General features: G+C 36.6%; 1 protein-coding gene across 1 annotated transcript in view; it reads right to left on the bottom strand.

Annotated features, from left to right (window-relative positions):
• Positions 1–9233: 9233 nt before the first annotated feature.
• AGMO (alkylglycerol monooxygenase) overlaps positions 9234–22644 on the bottom strand; it is a 195082-nt gene continuing 181671 nt past the window's right edge. Inside the window, exon 13 of the mRNA XM_026843119.1 lies at positions 9234–9937. Within this exon, the coding sequence (XP_026698920.1) occupies positions 9857–9937 (81 nt within the window). The 3' untranslated portion in view covers positions 9234–9856. The remainder of the gene's footprint in view (positions 9938–22644) is intronic.

The following is a 22644-nucleotide window of genomic DNA, read 5'->3' as shown; positions in this document are numbered from 1 at the left end:
CACAGACATTTGTATGGTTCTGCTAATGACAAGTCTGTGGCTCCTATCTAGAGAACCTTTGCACTTTAATGCAAATGTCTTTGTAAAAAATTTCTGTCCTAAGATACAGAATTTATTATATGCTGCTGCACTTACCTTTTAAGCCATTTCTTCCAGGGAATTTGGCAGATCCACAGTTTAATGAGCTTAGGATGTGAGGAAATTCAAAGAGCCAAAAAGAAAAAACAACCAAACACAAAGATTAGCACAGCTACCTAATTTATGTCAGCCAAGGATCAGACTCTTCTTAGTAAAACACTGTAAGAATAGGACCAAGCTGCTACTTCTGTCCCAGCTGCCTAAAAATATATATATACACTTTTTTTCCCCCCCCACCCCCCAAGACCAGCTTTGCTTTGGAATGATGAGAACCTCCAAAGGGTGCAAGCATCAGTGGATGCTGGAGACCCCTAAATATAAGCAAACACTACAGGCTGCAGGGTTCCTTCCCACCAGAAATGGCAGCACCTGAGCATTTATAATCTAGAATTAGCTCTTACGGAACACAGCAAGGGGCATTTTCATTTGCTTTTTACCTGCTGTTTCTTGTTAGAGGAGGGGTTACTCTTTCATCTGTCACTAATCTTCTCTGATGTGCTACTGACAGCAGGAACCTTATCTGTAAGACTTTATTCATCTTGGAATCAACCCATTAGAGAAAAGTAGATTCCCAGGCCCTCACACATGGTGCCTAAGCAGTTTACTTGGGTGACTGCCTCCAGAGATTTTGTCAAATGTGCAGCCAGAAAGCATATTGAAACTGCACAGCATCACTCTTCTTGACTCTTAAAAAAATCTTGCATGTGTAATTCATACACAGGAGATGACGCCAGGGTCCTTAGCCTAGCTGACTTTCCCCATTTGTGTAGCTTCCCTGTGGAAGGTGTAAGAAAAGAACTGAGAACTTCCAAAGAATCCAGTGAAAAAATGTCAAAAGCAGCTGCCTCCAACAGCAACTGCCATAGCACAGCAAAATCATTAATGGGATTTTATTAATCAGATTCTCTCAAGCATTTAGAGTACAGAATTTTATCTAGCCTATAATTCCATACTTGCTATAGTAATAGAGAAAATAAAATGTGAAGTAAGCAAACACCACAGCTATGAAAAGCTGAAAAAGCTGGTAGGACTTCCAGTACATAGCTGAAGAAATTATCATTGTTCTACAGACAAACAAATAAGATGCAGAAACCACAAAGGAAAAATATATTTCTACATAATTTTAGCTCACTTCTCTCTAAACAGAAGCTGTTCCCCAGAGGAACCAAATGTAAGAAGAAAGCCATGTAGTGTTTTTATTTTGCACCTTTTTAACCTTAGTGTCTGCTGCATATGCAGTCAGTAAAAAAATAGAGGCTATGACTGCAGTTACCCAGAAATACTAGAGAGTGGTTAAGAAATATGACTATACCTCTTGGAGAAGAAAAAAGCATATCTACATATCCTATTCTGTGAGAATTCAGACATAAATCTCCATATCTTAGAAACCAAATGCATATCTTCTCACCAGACAAGCTCAAGGACTCAGGCACTATTAATTCTGTTGCTCTGAGATCTCCTTAACAGAAAAATGGGCCTTACAGTTGAGTATTTTCCACAGAATATATTTAGACTACATAACTACATTTTCCATAAGTTCCAGAAAATCTTCCAGAAAAAACAAAAACATCCCAGTGCACATTTTTGGCAAATGTGACTGAGCTCAGGCTGTGCAACTGAAGTTGAAATATTGAGTTACTTTTTACTAATATTCATAATACAGTGATCAATATTTTCTAACTTTTATTAGTGGTAATATTGGTCATTACTGCTGTTTCCCACTAAAATCTGACTGCAAGACATCTCTGATAAGTTCTTCAACATACTAATAAACTCCATAGCTACTACTCTCTGTTATACTGCCTACAACTATATTGTTTGTGAAATACTATCTAGAGGAATATTATATGAACCTTTGTTCATTCTGAAAATTCAAAATAAATATTTTTTTTTAAATATTGGACCTCTGCATCCACTAACCAGAAGTGGTTTCTGCTGGTGAGTCACAAGCATTGTACATAACTCTGTATATTCTTTCTGTTAAGTGAGAAAATTACAGTAGGAAATGTACTAAATTATGCACTTCAGTGGATGTATTTATACCATCTTCAATGGCCAGTGCTATATTGTGCCTGCTTTCAATATTTGCATATATGTGCAATAGAATCTGACAGGACCATGAAGACATGTATTGCAAATACATGTAAAATGCTCAAACCCACCAGCATACCATTCCATCTTCTTGATCAAAGTATTGGTAGAAAAATCCCTGCTATCTATTAGAAGACCCATGTGCTTTGCACTTACTCAAAGCATAGTGTGACAGAAACCTTCTTAAATGGGAGAAACCCAAAGAAATAGTAACAACAGCAACAACCACCACCACCACTATCGCCCACAAATAGGCCACAGACAATGTTTGTGGACCATCTTCTCTGTCATATCTGTTCTTATTAACTTTCTATTTTGAATGAAAGGGACTGTGTTATTCACTTCCATGCCCAATAGGTTTGTAACTGCCAACCCCCTGCCAGGGCATACCCCCCAGCTGCCCCAGCAGGGTATGTTATAACCTGTGCTCCTCTCCCACTCTGCAACTTTTGCTGTCCAAGTCCATCTCTGCTTCCCTGCCTGGAAATGCAGGGGAAGGGAGACTGCTCATCTCACCTTGCTTAGGCTGCTTGATGTGGTACAACACCCACCTCTGCCAATTCTCAGTTGTCTCTCAGCCATACTCAGAGATGAGTTACTTTTCATGTAGTATCTTAAGAGTTGGTTGATTCCTCAGGGAAAATATTATGAGCTTCCATAAAGAGGTGCAAAGAGGAAGCTATTAGTAGTGTATGGCAAGTTTCCATGGTTCTGTAACACCTAGGCTAATGATAACTAAATTCCAGTGCCACCACAGGGGTATCTTGCAAGGAGAAATCCTGGGGAAAAAAAATACTGAGCAATAATTCTGTTTCAGTAGTACAAATCACTGTTCATTGTTTTTCACTAATAAAGCCATTTACACACATACTATAGTCCAATTATCAGGCATAATTAGCTATAGATATGAAGCATTCTTAGATTTTCCCATGAATAATAGGAATATTGCTAACAAAGAAAAAATATATTCAAGATTATATCTTATTATTGGCCATGAAGGCATGAATATATTAATCCTCTCTTACAGCTATATTTCAGGGAAAATAAGTAATATATAAAATAAAACCAAAGGTGATCTGATCTTCAGTGGCAAACTTTGCTGTCAGAATCTCAGAAACATCTCCTTCAATTCTCCCACCTATCCCTGATCATCAGGCTTTCCTGTTAGACACTGTTGTGAAATCCAGTTTGTGATGATGGATAGGAAACTGGGAGTACTTGAAGTCTTCCACAAATAAAGCATGTTGGTACATACCTACACTGCTGCAGTGTATAACACCTTACCCTCCCTCAATGATTTTTTTTTTTTTTTGCACTGTGATTAAAAGAAGAGCAAAAATAAAATCTGTGCTTTCAGAATGATTAAAGGTAATGAGTCAGCTCTGAGTCATGAGTGGAGAGAGGTAAAGGGCTGTTAGAACTGAAATCACAAAAGCTGCTACTTGAAGCAGAGTAATGCCATTATCTTCAAAGAACAGGCTCATGACCTTAATGCAGATAGACACCAGCAAAATACATGCTGACACAGTAAGTTAATAGGTTATTTGTCAATCTAAAAATTGTAGTTCAGTTGTCTTACAGTATTTTTCTTTCCTGGCAAACATTTCTATAATTGGTGTGCTGATAAGTACTTACATGCAAGGTTTGTGGAAAAATGTAAGGAGCAGAAACACCACAAATTCCATAGTGTTTAAAGGTGTTCCATGATCTTCTTTATTCATTTAATCTTTTCTTATTCTAACTACTGGCCTGTCTGCCTCTGCTGCACTAAAATGAGCAGTTTAGAAAACAGTGCATAAAAACTGTAGTAGTACATCCTGGGATAGAGAGAGACGGTGACAGCTAAAGCACAGCACTGAAGGGACAACAAGTAACTAAAAGGAATTAATAGCAAAGAAACAGGACAGGGAGTAGAAACTGGGAAAAGGACAGTGCTGTGTTACTGGAATGGAAATAGAAAATGAATCATTAGAGGACACTAGGCAGATACATATGAAACAAATAAATATGACATTAACAATATATGAGGAATGTATTTTGTGTTTTAAATACTAGAAAAGCCTGTTAACTGATGGGAACAGTAAAGAAAGTAGTCCTCTTTAGGTAAGTATGTTTGGCTCTCATGTATTAAAATAAAATAGCATATTTGTGGATATGAAATATGCCATTGCCAAAAAGAAGACAGAAGAGGATTTTTTTTCAAAGATAAATAAGCATGAGAGAGGGAGAGACTGATAGTAAAATGGGAAGAAAGAATAAAGGAGCAAATATTACAAATATAGCAAGGGGCAAGGGGGGGGGGGGAGAATTCATTTTGTATCACTTTGCCAAACCATAAACACAGGGACACTCAGCAGCTAATTTTACTCAATGTTTCCACATTTTTCTGCTGTTTTCCATAGGTGGGGCAAAAATCACAAAGGACTGAGCCAAGCTTTCCATTGGCCCTGATATTAATATGGAAGTGCTTCTGCAGTATGCAAGATATCTTATTTTTGCTTTACCTTGTGGTTTGTATCTGAGTTTCAAACAGTATTTTTACACTTGTGTCCTCTGTAGAAAGAGAAAATCCTGAAGTCCACAGTACATATCTTGTCTGCTTTGACCAGAACTGCTGGGAGTGACAGGTAACACTGTGGATGAGGTCTGCATGTGTTGAGTTACTGAGGGTGGTGGGCCCTCAGAGAGTTGTCTCTGTGTCCCGCTTTAATTCTAAACCGAACAGGTCAAACACCAGCAGGGAACCAGGACACCCAGCAAAACTCTGCCTCGTGGACGTTGTATCTGTCTATGCTGGAACCAGAGGTTTTATGGAAAAAGGGTAGACCAAAAATTGTTTTTTCCCATTCAGCATCAGCTACCCCAAGAGTTTAAAAATCATGAGTCAAGCCTCATGTAATGACTAAGGCAGTTTGAAAAGGAAAATACTTAAAAATATTACCTATTAAAATCTTCTTGTTTGCCCCTTACATTTTGAACCTTCTATAGCTCTTGTTTTCAGCAGTCAGAAACATTTGTTAAAGCAAGTAAGTAAAAAAAAAAAAAAAATAAAAGAAGCAAGCAGCAGTCACAGCATTCCAGAGTTTTAAGAAAAACTTTGGCTATGGGCAACATATTTTGCATAATATTGCAAGAAATGTCAATGCTTTGAGCATTCTCTGAGAATTATGGATCTTCTTGATGAACTCTACTGCTGAGCCATAGCTCTTTTAATCACAAGTTAAAGAGCAAAGAAGCCTGAACAACTCTTACCTTCGGTGCTACTCTGCTCAGTAGTGTCTAATCACATCACATAAAATTCTGAAAGACCACAGTAATTTGTCTGTAAAAAGGATGATTAAAAATATATGATCAACTACCTTCTTTTAGATAATGATTTAGGTAATGATGTCCCTAGGCCCACAAACTTGAGAGAAAACTGGAGAAAGGAGAGACAAGAGAAAGGGCCTGGATACCTTTGTATCTTGTATGCATAGTTTACAGCTTTAACTGACCTAATCCTGAGGTCAGCAGCAAGTTTTTTAGTGACTTGAATTGCACAGGGTCAGGTCTCAAGAATACACAGGATTTAGCTGCTTACTTCTGGGTTTTCAGTAACTTGATATTTCTGTGTACATAGCCCAGGAAAGGCCATGTGGAGGGATGTGACATTACAACAGCTGGAAAGAGCAGGGGAAGTCAGTTTTTCAATGCTCTTGCTGAACAAAAGTTCTGGTTATCTACGTTTTTCCCCCAAGGCATGCCGCTAGGGAGTTTAAAGACAAACAAAATCAAAAGGGAGTATTAAGCAATACTGCAAATATTACAAATGTTATTTATGAAATTTCTCACTTGGACATGTGAGGCTAGGGTTTTAGCCTGCAAAATACTTTTGTTTCCAGAGACATGAAACAGTGGCTCTCTAAAACAAAAATAGTTACTTGCACAAAATCTATTAGTTCTGAATCATTGTTTCCTCACATAATTCACCTGATTTCACTTGATCCAATACAATTGTTCAAATCACACAACATGGTCAAACTCTAAAGAAATAAACAATGGAATATTAAAAATTTGAGGGGAGAAGGATGGTTTACCAAAATGTCACTAATATATCCTAGCAATAAGCAGTGTCTGCAGTTAGCATTTAATTCGTTCAATTAGCTGTATGAAATATATTAACTGCACATGATTCAATTCACTGACCATCTATTCTCCAGAGTCTCTTGATTACTCAAAACCAAAGATCTTTGGGCTGACTGTTTAAATAGTACCTATTTAATTCTAAACCGAACAGGTCAAACACCAGCAGGGAACCAGAACACCCAGCAAAACTTTGCCTCATGGCCACTGTATATGCCTATGCTGGAACCAGAGGTTTTATGGAAAAATGATAGACCAAGAATAGTTTTTTCCCATTCAGCATTAGCAATCCCAAGAGTCACTGCAGTGGCTATAAAGACAGTATGAACTAGACCCAGTACTGGTGTTAGGTGCCTAAAATATTGAAATAGTTTGTATTAAAATAAAATCATGACAAAAAAGTTGACAGGGATATAGCTAACTACCAAATAGCTAATGGGAGAATGATGAATTTAAGGGTGTTTCTATGAGCTTGTCCATGAAACTATCTCTTCTCTGGGAAAGGCAAACTCCAGTTTCTAGTCTGTATTCAAAGGATTTCTTACACATACCCAGTGGATGTTATTGTAAAGTACAAGACTCTTGGATACCCATGATGAGTCTGTTCAAGCCTTCAGCCAGAAGAGTAATTTTCAGACTCTGTGTTGCACAGTATAAAATGAGAAGAATGTTGCTACTCTCCTGCACCTTGTTTTCAAACAACTTATACACAATGGCAAGTCCTTGGAAGTAGGAAACTGGGATTAAAAAATCCTTGGAAAAGAGGAAATTTATTTGGCCTCTGCTTTAATGACTAGGTTGCCTTTATCAGCCACTTTTTATAAGGGATGGAGTTCTGTTAGACACGTTAGAAGTTCCCAGTGGTAGAGTTACCCCCTCATTTGGCCAAACTGGGGCTGCCAAATTGAAACTGAGGAATGTTTCATTTCCAGATTCCCATCAAGCTGAGAAATGAGACACATTTAAGGTAGGAAAGTAAGGTTTCTGTAGTAAGAGAAAGTAAGGATCTCTGAGAGAGTAGGCTGTAGCAGGGATTATATTTTGTGCCTGGTTTTTGCATTTTTCATTTATTAGAATTGACCGCATACGAGTACAACTGTTTTCTTTCAGATAAGATATTAGTTAAACTACTGTGCATTTTATATTTGTCACTACTTTATCTGTATTTTTAAATTTATTTGTAGGCAACTGATGGTGACTAGAATGAGAAGCTGGTGATTTACATAGAACATTTACATCTTAATCTGAATTTAACTTTGAAATCACATTCCTTTCATTACTTTATGTAAATAAATTACATTAATTAGGATATCTTTAAAAGTAATTAATTCAGATTGAATTCAGATCTTAATTATTGTCCTTCCAGGACTGTAGGTTTTTAAATGCAGAACATGTTAAATCTTTATCCTGTTTCTGTCTCTGAAGGATTTATTTTGATAAGGAAACCGACTTCCAACATGACTCTTCATTATATTACTTAGTCATTATATTAAACTGACCTCAAAATAGTCCTGTGAGGTGGATATCACTATTACAAATTTTGAAAATATAGGTACACTAACTTATGGGGTCACAGAAGTTTGTAGACTGTGTTGTACTTCCAGAATCAGATTCTGTCAATTTCTTAAATATCCTATAATAGCTTTGTAAGGAAAAGATCCCAAATGCAATACTTTGATTATGGTGAGAGATACCATCAGTATTGCTATCACCCTCATTCTACAGATGGGGAAATTCAGGCAAAGAGATGGTAAGTTTTGGTCATAACTAAGAGTACCAAAGAAAACTCCTGGCTGCTGCACCAGTGTGTTATTCACGAGATTATATTTCCAGTCTTGAACTCAGAGATATATAATTGTATTTATCCATTTCTTAAAAAGACATTGGAAGCCTACCTTGTTATGATTAAAAATCTGAATTAAACTTCTCAACCAGTATTTAAAATCTGATTTCTTCTAGGATTTCATGGGCAAGTTTTTAATCTTCTCATTATGTAAAGTGAAGAAGATTTACAAGTCAGTCCTCTATTTAAACACGCCTTCAGTTTAGGGAGGTGTTCTCCTTACTTTGCATCCTCTCATCAAGCTAACACCTGCTTTTTCAGTCAAATATTTCAAAGTCTTTAAGCATAATCTAAAGTGATAGGCACAAGGCATTTGATACACAAATGGAGTAACTTAAAACTTGGGTTTTAAAGTAAGAATTTATATAAAATTAACCTGATATTATCACTAGAAATTGGATTAATTTTATTTAAATAGCATTATTCTGTTTCTGAGAATTTATTAGAAACATCCAATTATGTAGACAGTGGCATCGGTTACAGTTAGAGACTGAAAATATGGGTTAACTAAAAGCAGGCTATCTGTCTAAATCTGAGATGTCTCTTAGCATGTCATTAACATCTTAAAATGGAATGGGAAAAAAACCCAACCCAAACTTAAAATCATTTTTAAATCCAGGTATTATTACTAGTTTGAAGCATGCAAGACAGCCTACATTTTTTAGCTACTTGACTTTAAGTACTTCTAAAAGTCTTGGAGCCAAATAAGAAGTTGGAAGAGTGTGAGGAAAGAAAAACAACCTAGCTCCAGTATTTTTGCCAGTCCTGCTGTTTGGAGACTCCCTTTACCATTTGTATTTAATTTTCCTATCTTAGTATAAACCATCTTTCCAACAGCTCCTGAAAGACAAGACGTGCATCTCTCCTGAGATCACCCCGGCAGGAAATTACCAGAAATTAAGGGCCCAGCCTTGTAAATATTTTGTCACGTGAGTAATATTAGTCAATGGGATACCCATGTGTAAGTGCTGGCTTCACCAGTATCTAAAGTTGGCAACTGCAGGTGTACTCTTAAATAATTCAGTCTAAACTGCAAGTTTGTATTATACAACACATACATTAGCCAATTTTATTGAAGATGTTTCAACTCATACTAGTTTGAGTTATTTTATCATGCTGTTTTTAATAATTTTCTTGCCTCGACTACTCATCCTCGAGTAGCTGTACGTTATGAACACTGAATTGGGCATGACATTGAGATTCTAGTGTAATTCAATCACTACGGAAAAAACGACATTCACATATGTTTACGTTTAGCCTCAATAGGAAGACAGTCAGTCACTTTATACCAGGTTACAACAAATATGATTTTAATTATTTCTCTTGTGAAAAATACTTTTCACATATGATTACTAACAAAATCATTGCAAAATGCAATTAGTTTTACATGGTTTCTAAGACTCTGTAATCCTTTAAAAGTAAAAATGTTATTAACCCATATTTTATTTAAATTGAGGGAAATGAAATATTTTTTTTAATCAAATAAAAATGAATACACTTCCTAATGAATCTTTCAAGAGTTCATGCAAAATCACAAACCTCTTCTATCATAAGTGAAATGACTGCAATTCAGTAAGATTCGTGTTTGATTAATTCCAAGGAACTTAGAAGGCTATTCCAAAGTGCTGCTTCCATAATTAAAGCGATGTTAGATCTGTTCTTTCAGTGATGTTTATCTTTGGATGATGAGATCTGCTTCATTATTTGGATTCCCCAGAATGCAGCGCAGCAGGAAAACAAGATCTACAACACAAAATTTAAAATGAGAAACATTATATAAGATTTTTAAAATTATACTTGACTGTAAATATAATAAATGGGTGAAAACAGAGAGCTCTCGAGTAGAAAAATTATACAAGAATTCTAGGCAAACTGATAAATTCACTTTAAGAATGTATGCTTTCTTTTTTCTATTACTCTTCTTTGTGACCATTCCTTTAAGAATTTGTTCTTTCTGGAAACTGGCAAAGTCTTCATGACCTTCCCTACTTTGTAATTGAGTTTAGATTTGGAGTACTCAGAGTCATATATAAGAAGACAGGACAATAATAACACCACTTGTGACAGGAGGTAGATGAATAAATGTTATCTGGGGTTTTTTTTGCAAATGGGTTTGAAGAATGAGGACACTCTAAGTTGCATGATAGGATACAAATACCCAAAGTAGACTTAAGCAGAATCTATGGCAAAAGAAGTGTTCTAGGTGCAGTACCATACATCAGTACTTATTCCCCAACCGGCCATTTATAATGAGAGACAAACTAGATTGTAATACTCTTTATCTTGTCCTAGGCTCTGTGAATCTTCTTTTTAGTTAGTGAATTTTAAGAAAACTAGCAATTTTTTTTCATTAGATTATTTGCGGAAAACTTCTTTGGGATCAATAAGAATACTTGCAGGGCAAAGTCTAATTCAGGTAATAGCTTTGTCCAAAAAAACCAAGAAAGAGAGTAGGATAAAAAGTGTGTGCATATGTGTATGTGAAATTTTGCAGTTTAAATTTCTTGAAAGAAACCTTTGTTTTTCATGTAGAAAAATTTCTATAGCTTACAAAATTTCAAAATTAAGACAGTTGTTATGGGTTACTGAAGTGAATTGTTTTACTGGGAGTTAAACAAAACATTCCATTTATACTGAAAGATGTTTTGTTCAGGTGATGTTTGTTAGAAGGGACAGAAAAAATTGAAATGAAAACGAATTTTGGGGTCAGGTTACAGTGATTCTTTTTTTCAGGTTAATCTGCAATCAAAGGTACTGACTAGGATAGCAATTTTAACTTTAATATAATTTAACATTCAACATTTAACAATGCATTGCCCAAAAATCTACTTCTTCCCTCATCTACAGTCACTCACTGAAGCACAAGGGATCTGAATGTCCAACATACATAACAAATGACTATAATACCTAAAAAGTACTCATTTTGAACTCATTGAAGGCAATGTGATGGGATCGGGTCTGATCCCTCTCACAACCTGTTTGGGAGAGGTACAGGCTTCACATAATCTATGCATTACATACTTAGTAACATGAGATGAAAATAACACAATGTGTCAGTAAATAGAATTTCAATCACGTTTAAAAAATGCAATCCCTATTCAACTTCTATCAAGACAAATTCCTTCAACTATTTTCATTGAAGGTTTTAATTCTACTTGAGCAAGCTGTCTACTGTGTTTAAAACAAGTAGAGAGCCCATTGGTGCTGTATTTGTGGTCCCATTTGTAAGACTCATAAAATTGTCACCAAAAGACTTGTAAGAGTTTCAGACCTTTACAGATGAAAAACTTTTTTTTTTTTTTTCCCCCCCTTGCATTATCACAAACACCGTGTAAAACTGCATAGCTCTGTTTTACAGCTATGGAATGAAAAGACTTTTTAAGCAGTGCTGCAGGCACATACTCTCTGAGTTTTGTGAGATGGTCTCTTTCTATGCTGAGATGCCCCGTAGAAGAAAAACAACTACAAATAACTATCTGTATTTCTGATTTGGCTGTTATGTAATTGGGATGAGTGTGAATCGTGACATACATAAAATGATGACTTACATAGAACATACTTTTACTGTAGAAACATGCTACTTTGTCATGCTACCTCCAGAAACAAATCTTACCCACTTGCCATAATTAGTACTTCCCTGACACGTTACTAAACTCCTTTCATTCCTCACCTCAAAGATCACTGCTATTCCTGGAAGATGTATTAAATATAGAAGTATTTAATTTTCAGAAGAAGCATGTTTAAGCACATTTAATGACTGAAGTGTGGGGCATTTGTAGGGAATTAATGACTGCTGAGAGATGATGATCACCTGAAGAAGCACAGCCATGGGCCATTAAGCCCCAGGAAATGTCCTCAGCTAAAGATAGTTATTGCTATTAGGGCCTGAAAATTAACAAAAAACATCTCGGGTGATTTTTTCTTTTTAAAATGGAGTGATGCAGTTTCTTCTTTCTTAATTAAATTCTTTATTGTGAATTTCTTAAAGCATGAAATCAATGCTTGTGGGGGCGTATTTCAAATTGCAGTTATTACATCCAGAATGAAAAACCACATACTGCACACTGTGGATCTGCAGAACTAGTTTGACTTCGTGATTCTATAAAAGTGTTGATTCACTGCCTATCAATGTCAGGACTGCCAGTACGTGATAGAAACAACGTATTCATGAAACAGTAATGCTGCAAGGTTGTGGGGGACGAGGTTAGAGAAAAACTCAAACAGGAAAAAAAATTAAGGGGCCACCTCCTCTCTCGCATGACCGCAATTCTGGCTGGCTCTACTGCTATAATGCTGACCTATGCTGAACAGAGCCAGCTGTATGGGGCTACCAAGCAGAAACTTGCTGTGTTAGGTTGGAGTTCAGTTTCTTTTGATTGCTGCTACATATTTTGGAGTTACAAGGCTTGACCCACTTGAATGAATGGTGCAATCAGGTGATGTCCGCAATGGAAAGCTGAGAAGATACGTGCCAGAATTTTGAGCAGACAGTAGCGTGGGCAGCAGGAAGCAGCAGAAGAGCATTCCGCCAGCCAACCTGAACTATAGTTGACCAGTATTTTTCTAATGCCCTTGGGAAAACATATTTCCTGAATCCTATATTTTCTGTTCCTGCATTTTCTGTTCAACTCTCTCACATCTTAACAGGTAGATTTTTGGCTTTGATTTTGTCTTGTTTTTTTTTTTTTCCTTTGCAGTTTCTAAATTGTTGTCACAGAAATTCTCATTCTTTCCTGTTTTGTCTAAACCAACTAATATTTGTTCTTTCACAATATATTCACAAATCAGTTTACTCATTCATACGGTTTTGAAATAAAAAGATAGAATTAAATTGTATACTTTTTTTCTATTTTTACACTGAGAAAAGTTCCCCCACAAACAATATTACATAACAACAATATTTTCACTTCTGTTCTCAAATGAAAAATTACTGCGGACAGTGGTCATATATAGAACAACTAGGCCTAAAAGCAGAATTTCTCACAACCATATATCCAGCAGAGTCAAATGCAAACTTTTAGCCATCTTAATATAAGCACTTGTTACATCTGATGTAACAAGATGATCCGACTATTGGATGAGGGAAAAGCTGTCGATATTATCACCCTGGATTTTTGAAAAGCATTCAGCACAGTTCCCCATAAAATTCTCATAGAAAAGCTGGCTGCTCATGGCCTGGATGAGAGAATGGTCTGCTGGGTTGAGCACTGGCTGGATGGACGGTCCCAGAGAGTGGTGGTCAGTGGAGCTAAATCTAGCTGGCGGCCAGTCACAAGTGGTGTTCCTCAGGGCTCGGTGTTGGGAACATTTCTGTTCAACATCGTTATTGATGGTCTTGATAAAGTGCATAATCAGTAAATTTGCAGATGACACCAAGTTAAGCGGAAATGTTGATCTGCATGAAGATAGGGAGGCTCTACAGAGAGACCTGGATAGATTGGATCAGGGGGCCAACGTCAACGGGATGAGCTTCAACAAGGCCAAGTGCCAGGTCCTGCACTTGGGCCACAATCCCCTGCATGGCTACAGGCTTGGGGAGGTGTGACTGGAGAGCTGTCTGGAAGAGAAGGCTCTGGGGGCTCTAATTGACAAGCAGCTGAACACGAGCCAGCAGTGTGCCCAGGTGGCCAAGAAAGCCAACGGCATCCTGGCTTGTGTTAGAGATAGTGTGACCAGCAGAAGTAGGGAGGTGATGGACCCCCTGTGCCTCTGCACTGGTGAGGCCACACCTGGAGTGTTGTGTCCAGTTTTGGGCACCTCAATACGAGAGAGATATCGAGGTGCTGGAGCGAGTGCAGAGGAGGGCAACGAAGCTGCTGAAGAGTCTGGGGAACAAATCCTACGAGGAGAGGTTGAAGGAGCTGGGACTGTTCAGTTTGAGGAAGAGAAGGCTGAGGGGAGACCTCATCACTTTCTACAGCTACCTGAAAGGACATTGGAGAGAGGTTGGTGCTGGTTTCTTCTCAGAGGTGATTAGTGACAGAACAGGAGGGAATGGCTTTAAAATGCAGCAGGGCGGTTTAGACTGGACATTAGGAAATTTTTTTCCCAGAAAGAGTGGTCAGACAGTGGAATAGGCTGCCCAGGGTGGTGTTGGAGTCACCATCCCTGGGTGTGTTTAAGGGTCATTTGGATGAGATGTTGGGGGATATGGGGTAGGGGAGAACTTTGTAGAGTAGGGCTGATGGTTGGACTCGATGATCCCAAGGGTCTTTTCCAACCTGAATGATTCTGTGATTCTATGATCTACCTGTTCAAGTAACTACAGATTAATTATAGACTGTCCTTTAGACTACCAGAAGAGGACAGTCCTCTTCCAAATATTTACATTACCTTCTCTCATACATTATTTCTTTTTCCATACAACCTGTATTCTCTATCTGAATAAGCCTACAGAAATGTAAATAACTTTTTTCACAAGAACAAAGATAGCTTAACTAATGGATTGACTGCAGGACTGAGTCTGCTCTTCGCAGGAAAACCCCACTACAGTGATCAAGGTTTATTAGGCTGTAAAGTACTTCAAAAATCATTAGCTAAATTCAGGCACCCTCTTTGGCATGATTAGCTTTGTTGCTGATCACTAATGTTATTTTCTGCCATTTTCTCTTTTGTCATGGCTTTGTATATCTGAGTTGCCTAGACATAGTGTCTTTCCTCTTTCAGATTTCATCTGAATAGAATTACAAGGCTTTAGACATTGGTCTAGAAATGTAGACAAATGTCCAAAGATAGCCCTGCTTTAGAGGAGGGGGAAGAGGTTCAAACCACAACACCTCAGATCCTTTCCAACTTAAATCATTCAATGATTCAATTCAACTCTGACATTTCTCAGATTCTGCCCAGACATGTTCACTCCAAATTTCATTGCAGAAACAGTCTACAACTGTGCAACAAATTGGTTATATCTGGGGTACGACACCATATGAGCAGGCATGTTTATGATACTGAATTCTCTGAACACCTCTGCGCTGGGTAATGTATTCCTAGCTCTGGAGAGGGCTCAGGAAGATCAGCACATCCACATACTTCATCAGGTTGGCCGTTCCCAACATAAAGTTGACTTGATATTGACAAATGTGATAAACAATGAGCCCTCTCAATATCAGATGCTGAGAACTGGTTAACTGATACTGCAAATCAAACATGATTAAGGTTCTTTTTATATTCTTTATCTACAAATCTGGACATGACTTCTTCAAAGGCACCAGAAATAATTTAATACTATCAGTATTAATGATAGAGTCATTTTTGGACTTTATCTGAGAAGGCTGCATCTGGGTAATGCCATTGTCCTTTTCAAGTAAAGATGAATATCATGAACTGATATAGCAGTTAATAAAAAATACTAATAGTGATAAAATAATGGTTGAACAAACTACTCCAGATTTCACAAATACCTAAATGGTGCAGTCTTCACTAATACCTTGCTGTTTTCCCACTTCTCTACACAAGACTGTTTCAGGTACTGAACTACACAGAGGAGATAGAAAATCGATGTTTCAGAAGAGGGGAAAGAGGTTCACTATTTCTGGAAGTCAGGATTTGGGTAATAAACGCATGGACCTTCATTCTCAGTGCAATGTTTGGAGATGGGTAGTCTGAGGCTAGCAGAGAAATGCCATGGCATCAACAGCAGATCCAGAAATCACTGATCTTGTAAAATGCACAGATCAAGAAGACTGCACTAGTTAAAAACTTGCAATAACAATACCTGGAAAGAGAAACAAGAAGATTCCTTCTCTGTGTGATTCTTTCCATATACTTGGAAATATATGGACAAAAATGTGTGAAGCTGATTTTTTTTTTTTTTTTTTAAATGTTTGTATTTGCTGAAGGAACTGTGGATAGAAGGGAACAGGGACAACTACGATAGTAGTGGCCTCATACCACTTGTCCAAGATTTCTATAAAAGCAGCGGAATGTCTGGTGATTCTCCATGAGGGGTCATGACACACATTCAGACTATTGGTGCAGCACATATCTTGTGGATTCAGCATGTCCCTGACCTAGAACAAGGTGTGTTTTAAGAGATTGTTGGCACACACAGGGTTAAGCCAAGTATCTTAAACCCCACAAAGCATACTGATAATTCACTCACAGACTGGTTTCTTGCTACTGTGGTATACCTCATTAGTTTTATACTTCATTATTAACAGATAAGAAGAAAATAATAGGGAAGTGATATATATCTCCTTCCTATTGTTAAATGTTTTAAACATTCCTTCTTTTATTAAAATACAGTCTCAGACTCTAAAACTAGATAATGCATGAAAACATAGGCTGCAAAAGCCCCCATACCTTAAAAGGCTTATATTACATATCCAGGAAAGACAAAGATCTGGAGAAAGGATATATATTCCTCAGTTGCTTTCACAGCTGGGCACATCTCCACTACGCAATCAAGTGCACTGCAGAGATGCCTGAACTAGCAGTGACATAAGCTGCTAAATCTCTCTCAGCACAGCACCAGGTTGACTCCGTCTTTCCTGGCATTGCACAGAAGCTAGCAAGTCACATCCCTCAGCTAAATACATGAGGATTTTTACACAGGTAGTGCTATTACAGTTATATTTAGACCTAAAATGGCTTATGTGTATCCAGCATGGTATCTTGCATCACATCTTTCACTCAAGAGAAATCAGCCCACTGCCTCTCAAATCACTTGTATAGATATGTGTATCCTATTGAACTGTTACCTATAAAATTCCTTCTCTCTTGTGTTACAGAATAACCGGCAACTTAAGCGCTAGGATTAGGAAAGTTTTACCTCATTCCCCCAAAGACCAAAAAAGCATTAAAGTCAGAAGCTTTGCTGTCAGTCATGTGAACAGGAACTCCAAAGCATGTTAATAATTATTAAATCTTCACTTTGTGATGAGCTAATGCAAGCTGGAGATGGCATCAACAAAATACTCACTAACATATGCATAAACTCTCTGCATCTCTTCAGTATGCAATTTATTTAAAAATATTTTATTGAAACATCTGAGAATATTTCCCACAGTGTTACCTAATTTCATCTATAAATTCCTAGATAATTCTAAAATGTTTAGCCATTTCAAGTTATCCTCAAAGTAAAGCCCTGCTAAACAAAAAATTCCTCTTAGATGTTCAATGAACATTTAAAAATGACTTCTGGACCAAGTCTGTTTCATTGTTTTGCGAATACATTATATAAAAAATTATTTAGTAATTATAAGTTGGCAATCATCATCGGAGCTTTAAAATTTCATAAAACTTACAAACAGAATATACCGTTTCTTACACATTCTAGAGCATTTCTCTTTACAATTTCTGTTTATTGTTCTTGCATATTGCTTTAGTTTCATTTTTGACAACACAATACTGAAAAAACAGTTCAAAGATCAACAGTTTTAGAAGACGTTAATTCTGAATGTCACTCTTTTTATTTTAAATATTCTGCAATTTTTCAAACCCCCTTTTTCCCTCAAAGTTGAGAAACAACAGGCATGGAAATTGTCTCAATTATTATATTTTAAATGAACAATTCAAAATAATGCTTTCATAAAAGTTAAGATGACAAAACTTAATCTGTAAACATACCAGTTTAATCTATTTCAGGCTAACAGGCCAAATGAGATTGAAAGAGTTATTAATAGCTGGTTGTTGCAAAAATGAAATATTTAAGATAGTCCTGTCTCAGTTTGGCTAAAGCTGCCATGTTTATTTTCTTAAACATTTAAACAGGAAATGTACCCATTGAGATGAAACATCTTATTTACTTTTATGACTGTCAGCAGCTGTAGCATAATTACATAGACCCCACTTATAGCTCAAACACAAGTTAGAGGGTAAAACAGACATCTGCAAAGAACTATTTCACTTTATAAGATATTATTTAAATTATATGTAAAAAGCAGTTTAATCTCCCTTATTCATGAAATATGAAACTCACTTTAGTTTAATCAATAGTTACCACAGAAATCTTATATTTAATCAAATTTAAATTGTTCTCTTAGGCTTAAAGAATTGAATGCTTTTAAATGCAATACTCTATGCAAGAAAGGCTGGACATGTATTTTTCAGTTATAAGAGTAAGGGTATTCTTTATAGGGTCATGAGTTTAAGTAAAATTTAGGTCCTGCATTGAAGTAAGTTTTTACTTTAAAAATGGGGCAAATTCATTTAAAGAAGCCCATGCAGGCAGTACTTCTCCTTTATGCATGCATCCTTTGTTAAAAATACAGGAAAATTACAGCTACAGGAAAAAAAAAAAAGAAAAAGAAGAAAAATTACTAAACATAACATTTCAGAATTTGGACTGGATATTACCTAGCTGTGTAACATTCACCAAATAAGCATCTACAGAGATAATTCAATCTCTTCAATCCCTTCATTTTTATGTCAGTTTAATATAATACTATACTGACATTTCAGGAAAAACATTAGGTAAGTCAGTGTCTAATCTCTCTATCATTAGCAGACATAAAATATTCTATGTTACTATACAGATGGTTTCATTTCAGAGTGTGGCTATTGTGCGTAAGCACCCTGGCAGGGTGGTGAACAGAACCAAGATTGCTCTGTCAGCCTGGAGACCTCTGACAAAGGTGGCTGTAAAGTGGAAGATCTCCACTCACTGGTATACTAAATATCCTCTCGAGTGAAAGTTGACTAGCTACAAGCTCCAAAATGGGAATTTTTCCATCGTGTGTGGAAAAAAAAAATAAATTAAAAAAATAATCCCAGCCTTTAACTATAACCCACAGACATTAGATCACTGACAGGAAAAGCTTTGCTACAGATGTTGAAAAGAAGTGATGAGAAAAAGCCGGCTACTGTGACTAATGGCAAACGTGAAAGAGAAGAATAAGAATGTGCAGAGAGGGATAAAACAATTGAATGACAAGAAGAAGGGATTTCCAGCCCAGTGAACAACCATGAGAAAAGTATTCAAGAAAGACAGAGGAAGATCAAGACTAAAAGTAATTTCAGACTAAGATTGCTCTTAAAGCCAACATGTCATAAGTAGAAATGAATCCTTTTACTGAAAAAGGGAGAATATATAAGGCTGTTCCAAACCAAGCCGACCAACCAACCAAAAAAGCCCAACTTCTGAATGAAGGAAATGGGTTAATATTCATTGATACTGTAAAGGAAAATTCTTGCCATAGAAGATACACGTCCAAGTTAAAGATAGACAGGATACACCCATTCTCCTGGCCAACCCTCTTTTGGGGTCAAAAGAAGTAAACTGTGGCTGTTTTTAAGTTCCAAGGAGAAGAAAAATATGCTTAGGTCAGTCCAGCCCTCTGTCCATCCTTTTACATAGAAAAGTAGATCTCCTTCTGGCTATTGGTGTCTCTCTTTCCTGTCTGCTCTCAAAACATTCTTCCTGTGTTCTGGCTTGCTGCTTCTATTCTTGTCCGGGAAAACTCCCATTCCCAAAACTTTTATAATCTTTTGATTCTATAAAAGTCATTATCAACATTAATCACATATATATTCAAATGGGCTAAATAATTTATATTCCTACTCATTATATCAGGTCAATGTAGTTGTATTATTTAATTAGCTTGTAGAAAAAAAGGAAATAAAACTAATGGCACTGATCCATGTGATGATCTACTAGAAAAACTAGGGGAATATGGTCAAAATGAAACTTCTGTATGGATGGTACAGAACTGAGTGGAAGAAGAAACCTCCAGAAAGGAAGACTCAATTTTTATATCACAAAATGAGAGGGAAATTAGAATTTAGATGAAAAAGCAGACATGTATATCATAACATTTCTGAAATACAAAAAACTATGAAACATCTTCCTTTTCCTGGAAAACTGGAGGATATGTCATAATAGTTTTTTAAAAATCTAGAGATACTGAAGAAAATGTGTAATTTAAAGGAAATAGAAGATACTAGACTTAAGAGAAACCAAACACACAAATATGCTCTGTGGAATAATCATTAGTAGGAATACATCAGAAAAATATTGGAGAGTTGGAGCAGTTCACAAAGAAAACATGTCTCATTGTACAGTGCTCATACAAAAAGATGCCAGTATCAATGTGGAAGATTCATGTAGCCCATAGGTCTTGATCCAGCCTACTGAAAGGCGAGGGAAGTCTTCAAGGAAAACACAGATAAGCTGGATGTAGACAAGAATGATAAAAGATTTAGGAAATTTGAACTGTAGGAAAGCTTGAAGCAATTCTGTGTATTCTTGAGAAGGAAAGAAAAAAAAAAAAAGACCTATCTTCTGACATGTAAAAGGATAATACAAAAAGAAAAGATGATAAGCTACTGCTCAAGGTAATAAAAACTATAAAATCTTTTAAACTAAAATTTCCATTAGATAATAACTATCTACAAGGATGGTATAGCATTGGAATCAACTATGTAATCACCTGCAAAATGTCTGTAAATGGTTACATAGGCATGTGTCTATGATGTAGCTGCACTTGACCCCTCCTCAGCGCAGGCTCCCTGCCAGCCTGGTATTTCTGTTTATTCACAATGAATAATTCTAACTAAGATTTGCTAAGATCTACTTTGCCAACAGTGGTTAATAAAGATGAGACTGCTTAGCACATGGAACAATGATTACTTAGTTGATATTTTTTTGTAGTAACCAACCTTGTGGGAGACTTCACCAATTTCATTTTCAGATGTGGTTGTCATCTTAGTAATAGGATGAAAAGCAGAATCTACTGCTTCTTTAATATTTTATATTTTTCTAGTTTCTGGCATTGGACAGAGTTGAACCTGCTTCCCATCAGAGTAGTCATCGGATTGTTACATTTAGAGATCAGCTTGCACTGGCTTTTCAGACAACAGTTGCAAAGACTGATGGCAGAAGCATGAGCTTGCTCACTCCTATTTTACACTAAGTGTACTCTCTACACCAAAACCATGGGCCTGCATAGTCAAAATCATTTGCCTTTAAGACTGAAAGTATAATCAAGGAGTTATGGTAACAGCCTGGGATGCTGGGGTATTCAATCTGCTTTCTTTGTCATAGATTAGGCAGCATATAGCAAGAAACTTAGTCTTCACAGCTCCTTAACTGCAAAACAAACAATGATTCTGTCTTACTAAATCCATGTCTTACTAAAAAAAATAAGATAGTTTAATTCACTACAGTAACACTGAGAAAACAGACATGTCAAAAAGTCATAGATTATCCCTCTGTGATTTTTTTCTCTGATATGCCTCATATCAATAATTCTGATTTTTTTTAATCTCAACAATTATATACTTGGATAAATACAACAGACATTCCTAAAAATAAGATAATTTCATGCATTTCTTATCACTCCAGCTATTGAGCAATCTTAGTTCCATAACTCATGGCACTGACCATGTGAAGAGCTAAAAATAGTGATAGTTTGTTTCCATCTCATGATTACATTAGTTTTTTAAAAGTCACAAATCACTATATTATTAACAACTGCAGAATGTTGTAAAAAATACCAATCCAGACTTCAGTTTTATAGAAATATATCCTTATTCTAAGTTTTTTTGGCGGTGTGTGTGTTTGTTTCGTTTTTTCTTTTTCCCCTATACTGAATCCTAGATTTAAAAGAATGTTGTGCCCTAACTAAATGCTTGTCTTGGAAAGGCTACTTGGTATTGTTGTATTTGTATGTCAAAGGCAGGACTGAAGTCTCAACAATTGTTAACCTCTCCCATGATATGCTAATAAAAGGTCAGAGGCCCACATGTGGCTTGCAGCCTGGGGAATTTATCTCAATGTTCTGCCAGGGATGGGACCGCCCGAACGGTTTCTCTCATAAGTTTTAAGCCATAAACTGCATCCTACTTGGCTTTCTGTGCCAAAACTGAACCCAAGGGTATCCAGAGTCTTGGCTGATGGGAAAAAATGAGTGCTTCCTATGGAAGCCACAGCTGTTTTCCTGAGAGAGAGAGAGAGCACAGATGCTCAAGTATTTCTCTACTTTCCGTTTCTGACTACCTGTTCTGGCAGCAGTTCCGAGAAAGGGGGAGGACAGAGGCAGGCATCCAGCTGCTTTCAATAAGTCTTGGCAGCACAGGTACTGATTGCCTAAACACTAAAAATGTTCAAAAGGGATTTTTTTTTCTGGATTTCAAACTATAAAAAAGGTGAGAGCATGCACAAATGTTCTCCATCTTGCCATCTTTTACAGAAATTTAGTGATCATGATAAATACCTTAATTGTGAAAGCAGAGACTATTTCAGGGAAAAAATGATACTGCATACTATTGAAAAGATATTGCTCATGGAAGTGTGTGTGTATCTATCTATATATATATAAAAATACATAGAAATTCAAATACATATCTAAAATATATATAATCCTATGCATTTTCTAGAAAGATTTGTTTCTTTCATCAGACTGTAGGCTGAATGTCATAATACGTATTTGATTTTGAATTGTGGGGCCATATTTATCCCTAGTGTAACTCTGAAGTCAAAGAAAATACACATGCAAAGCTTTATTATACAT

The sequence above is a fragment of the Athene cunicularia genome (genome assembly GCF_003259725.1).
Source record: "Athene cunicularia isolate RWA chromosome 2 unlocalized genomic scaffold, athCun1 chr2_part1, whole genome shotgun sequence".
NCBI classification, from domain to species: Eukaryota; Metazoa; Chordata; class Aves; order Strigiformes; family Strigidae; genus Athene; species Athene cunicularia.
The sequence above is the reverse complement of the archived record's forward strand: the minus strand, read 5'-3'. Positions and strand labels throughout refer to the sequence as shown.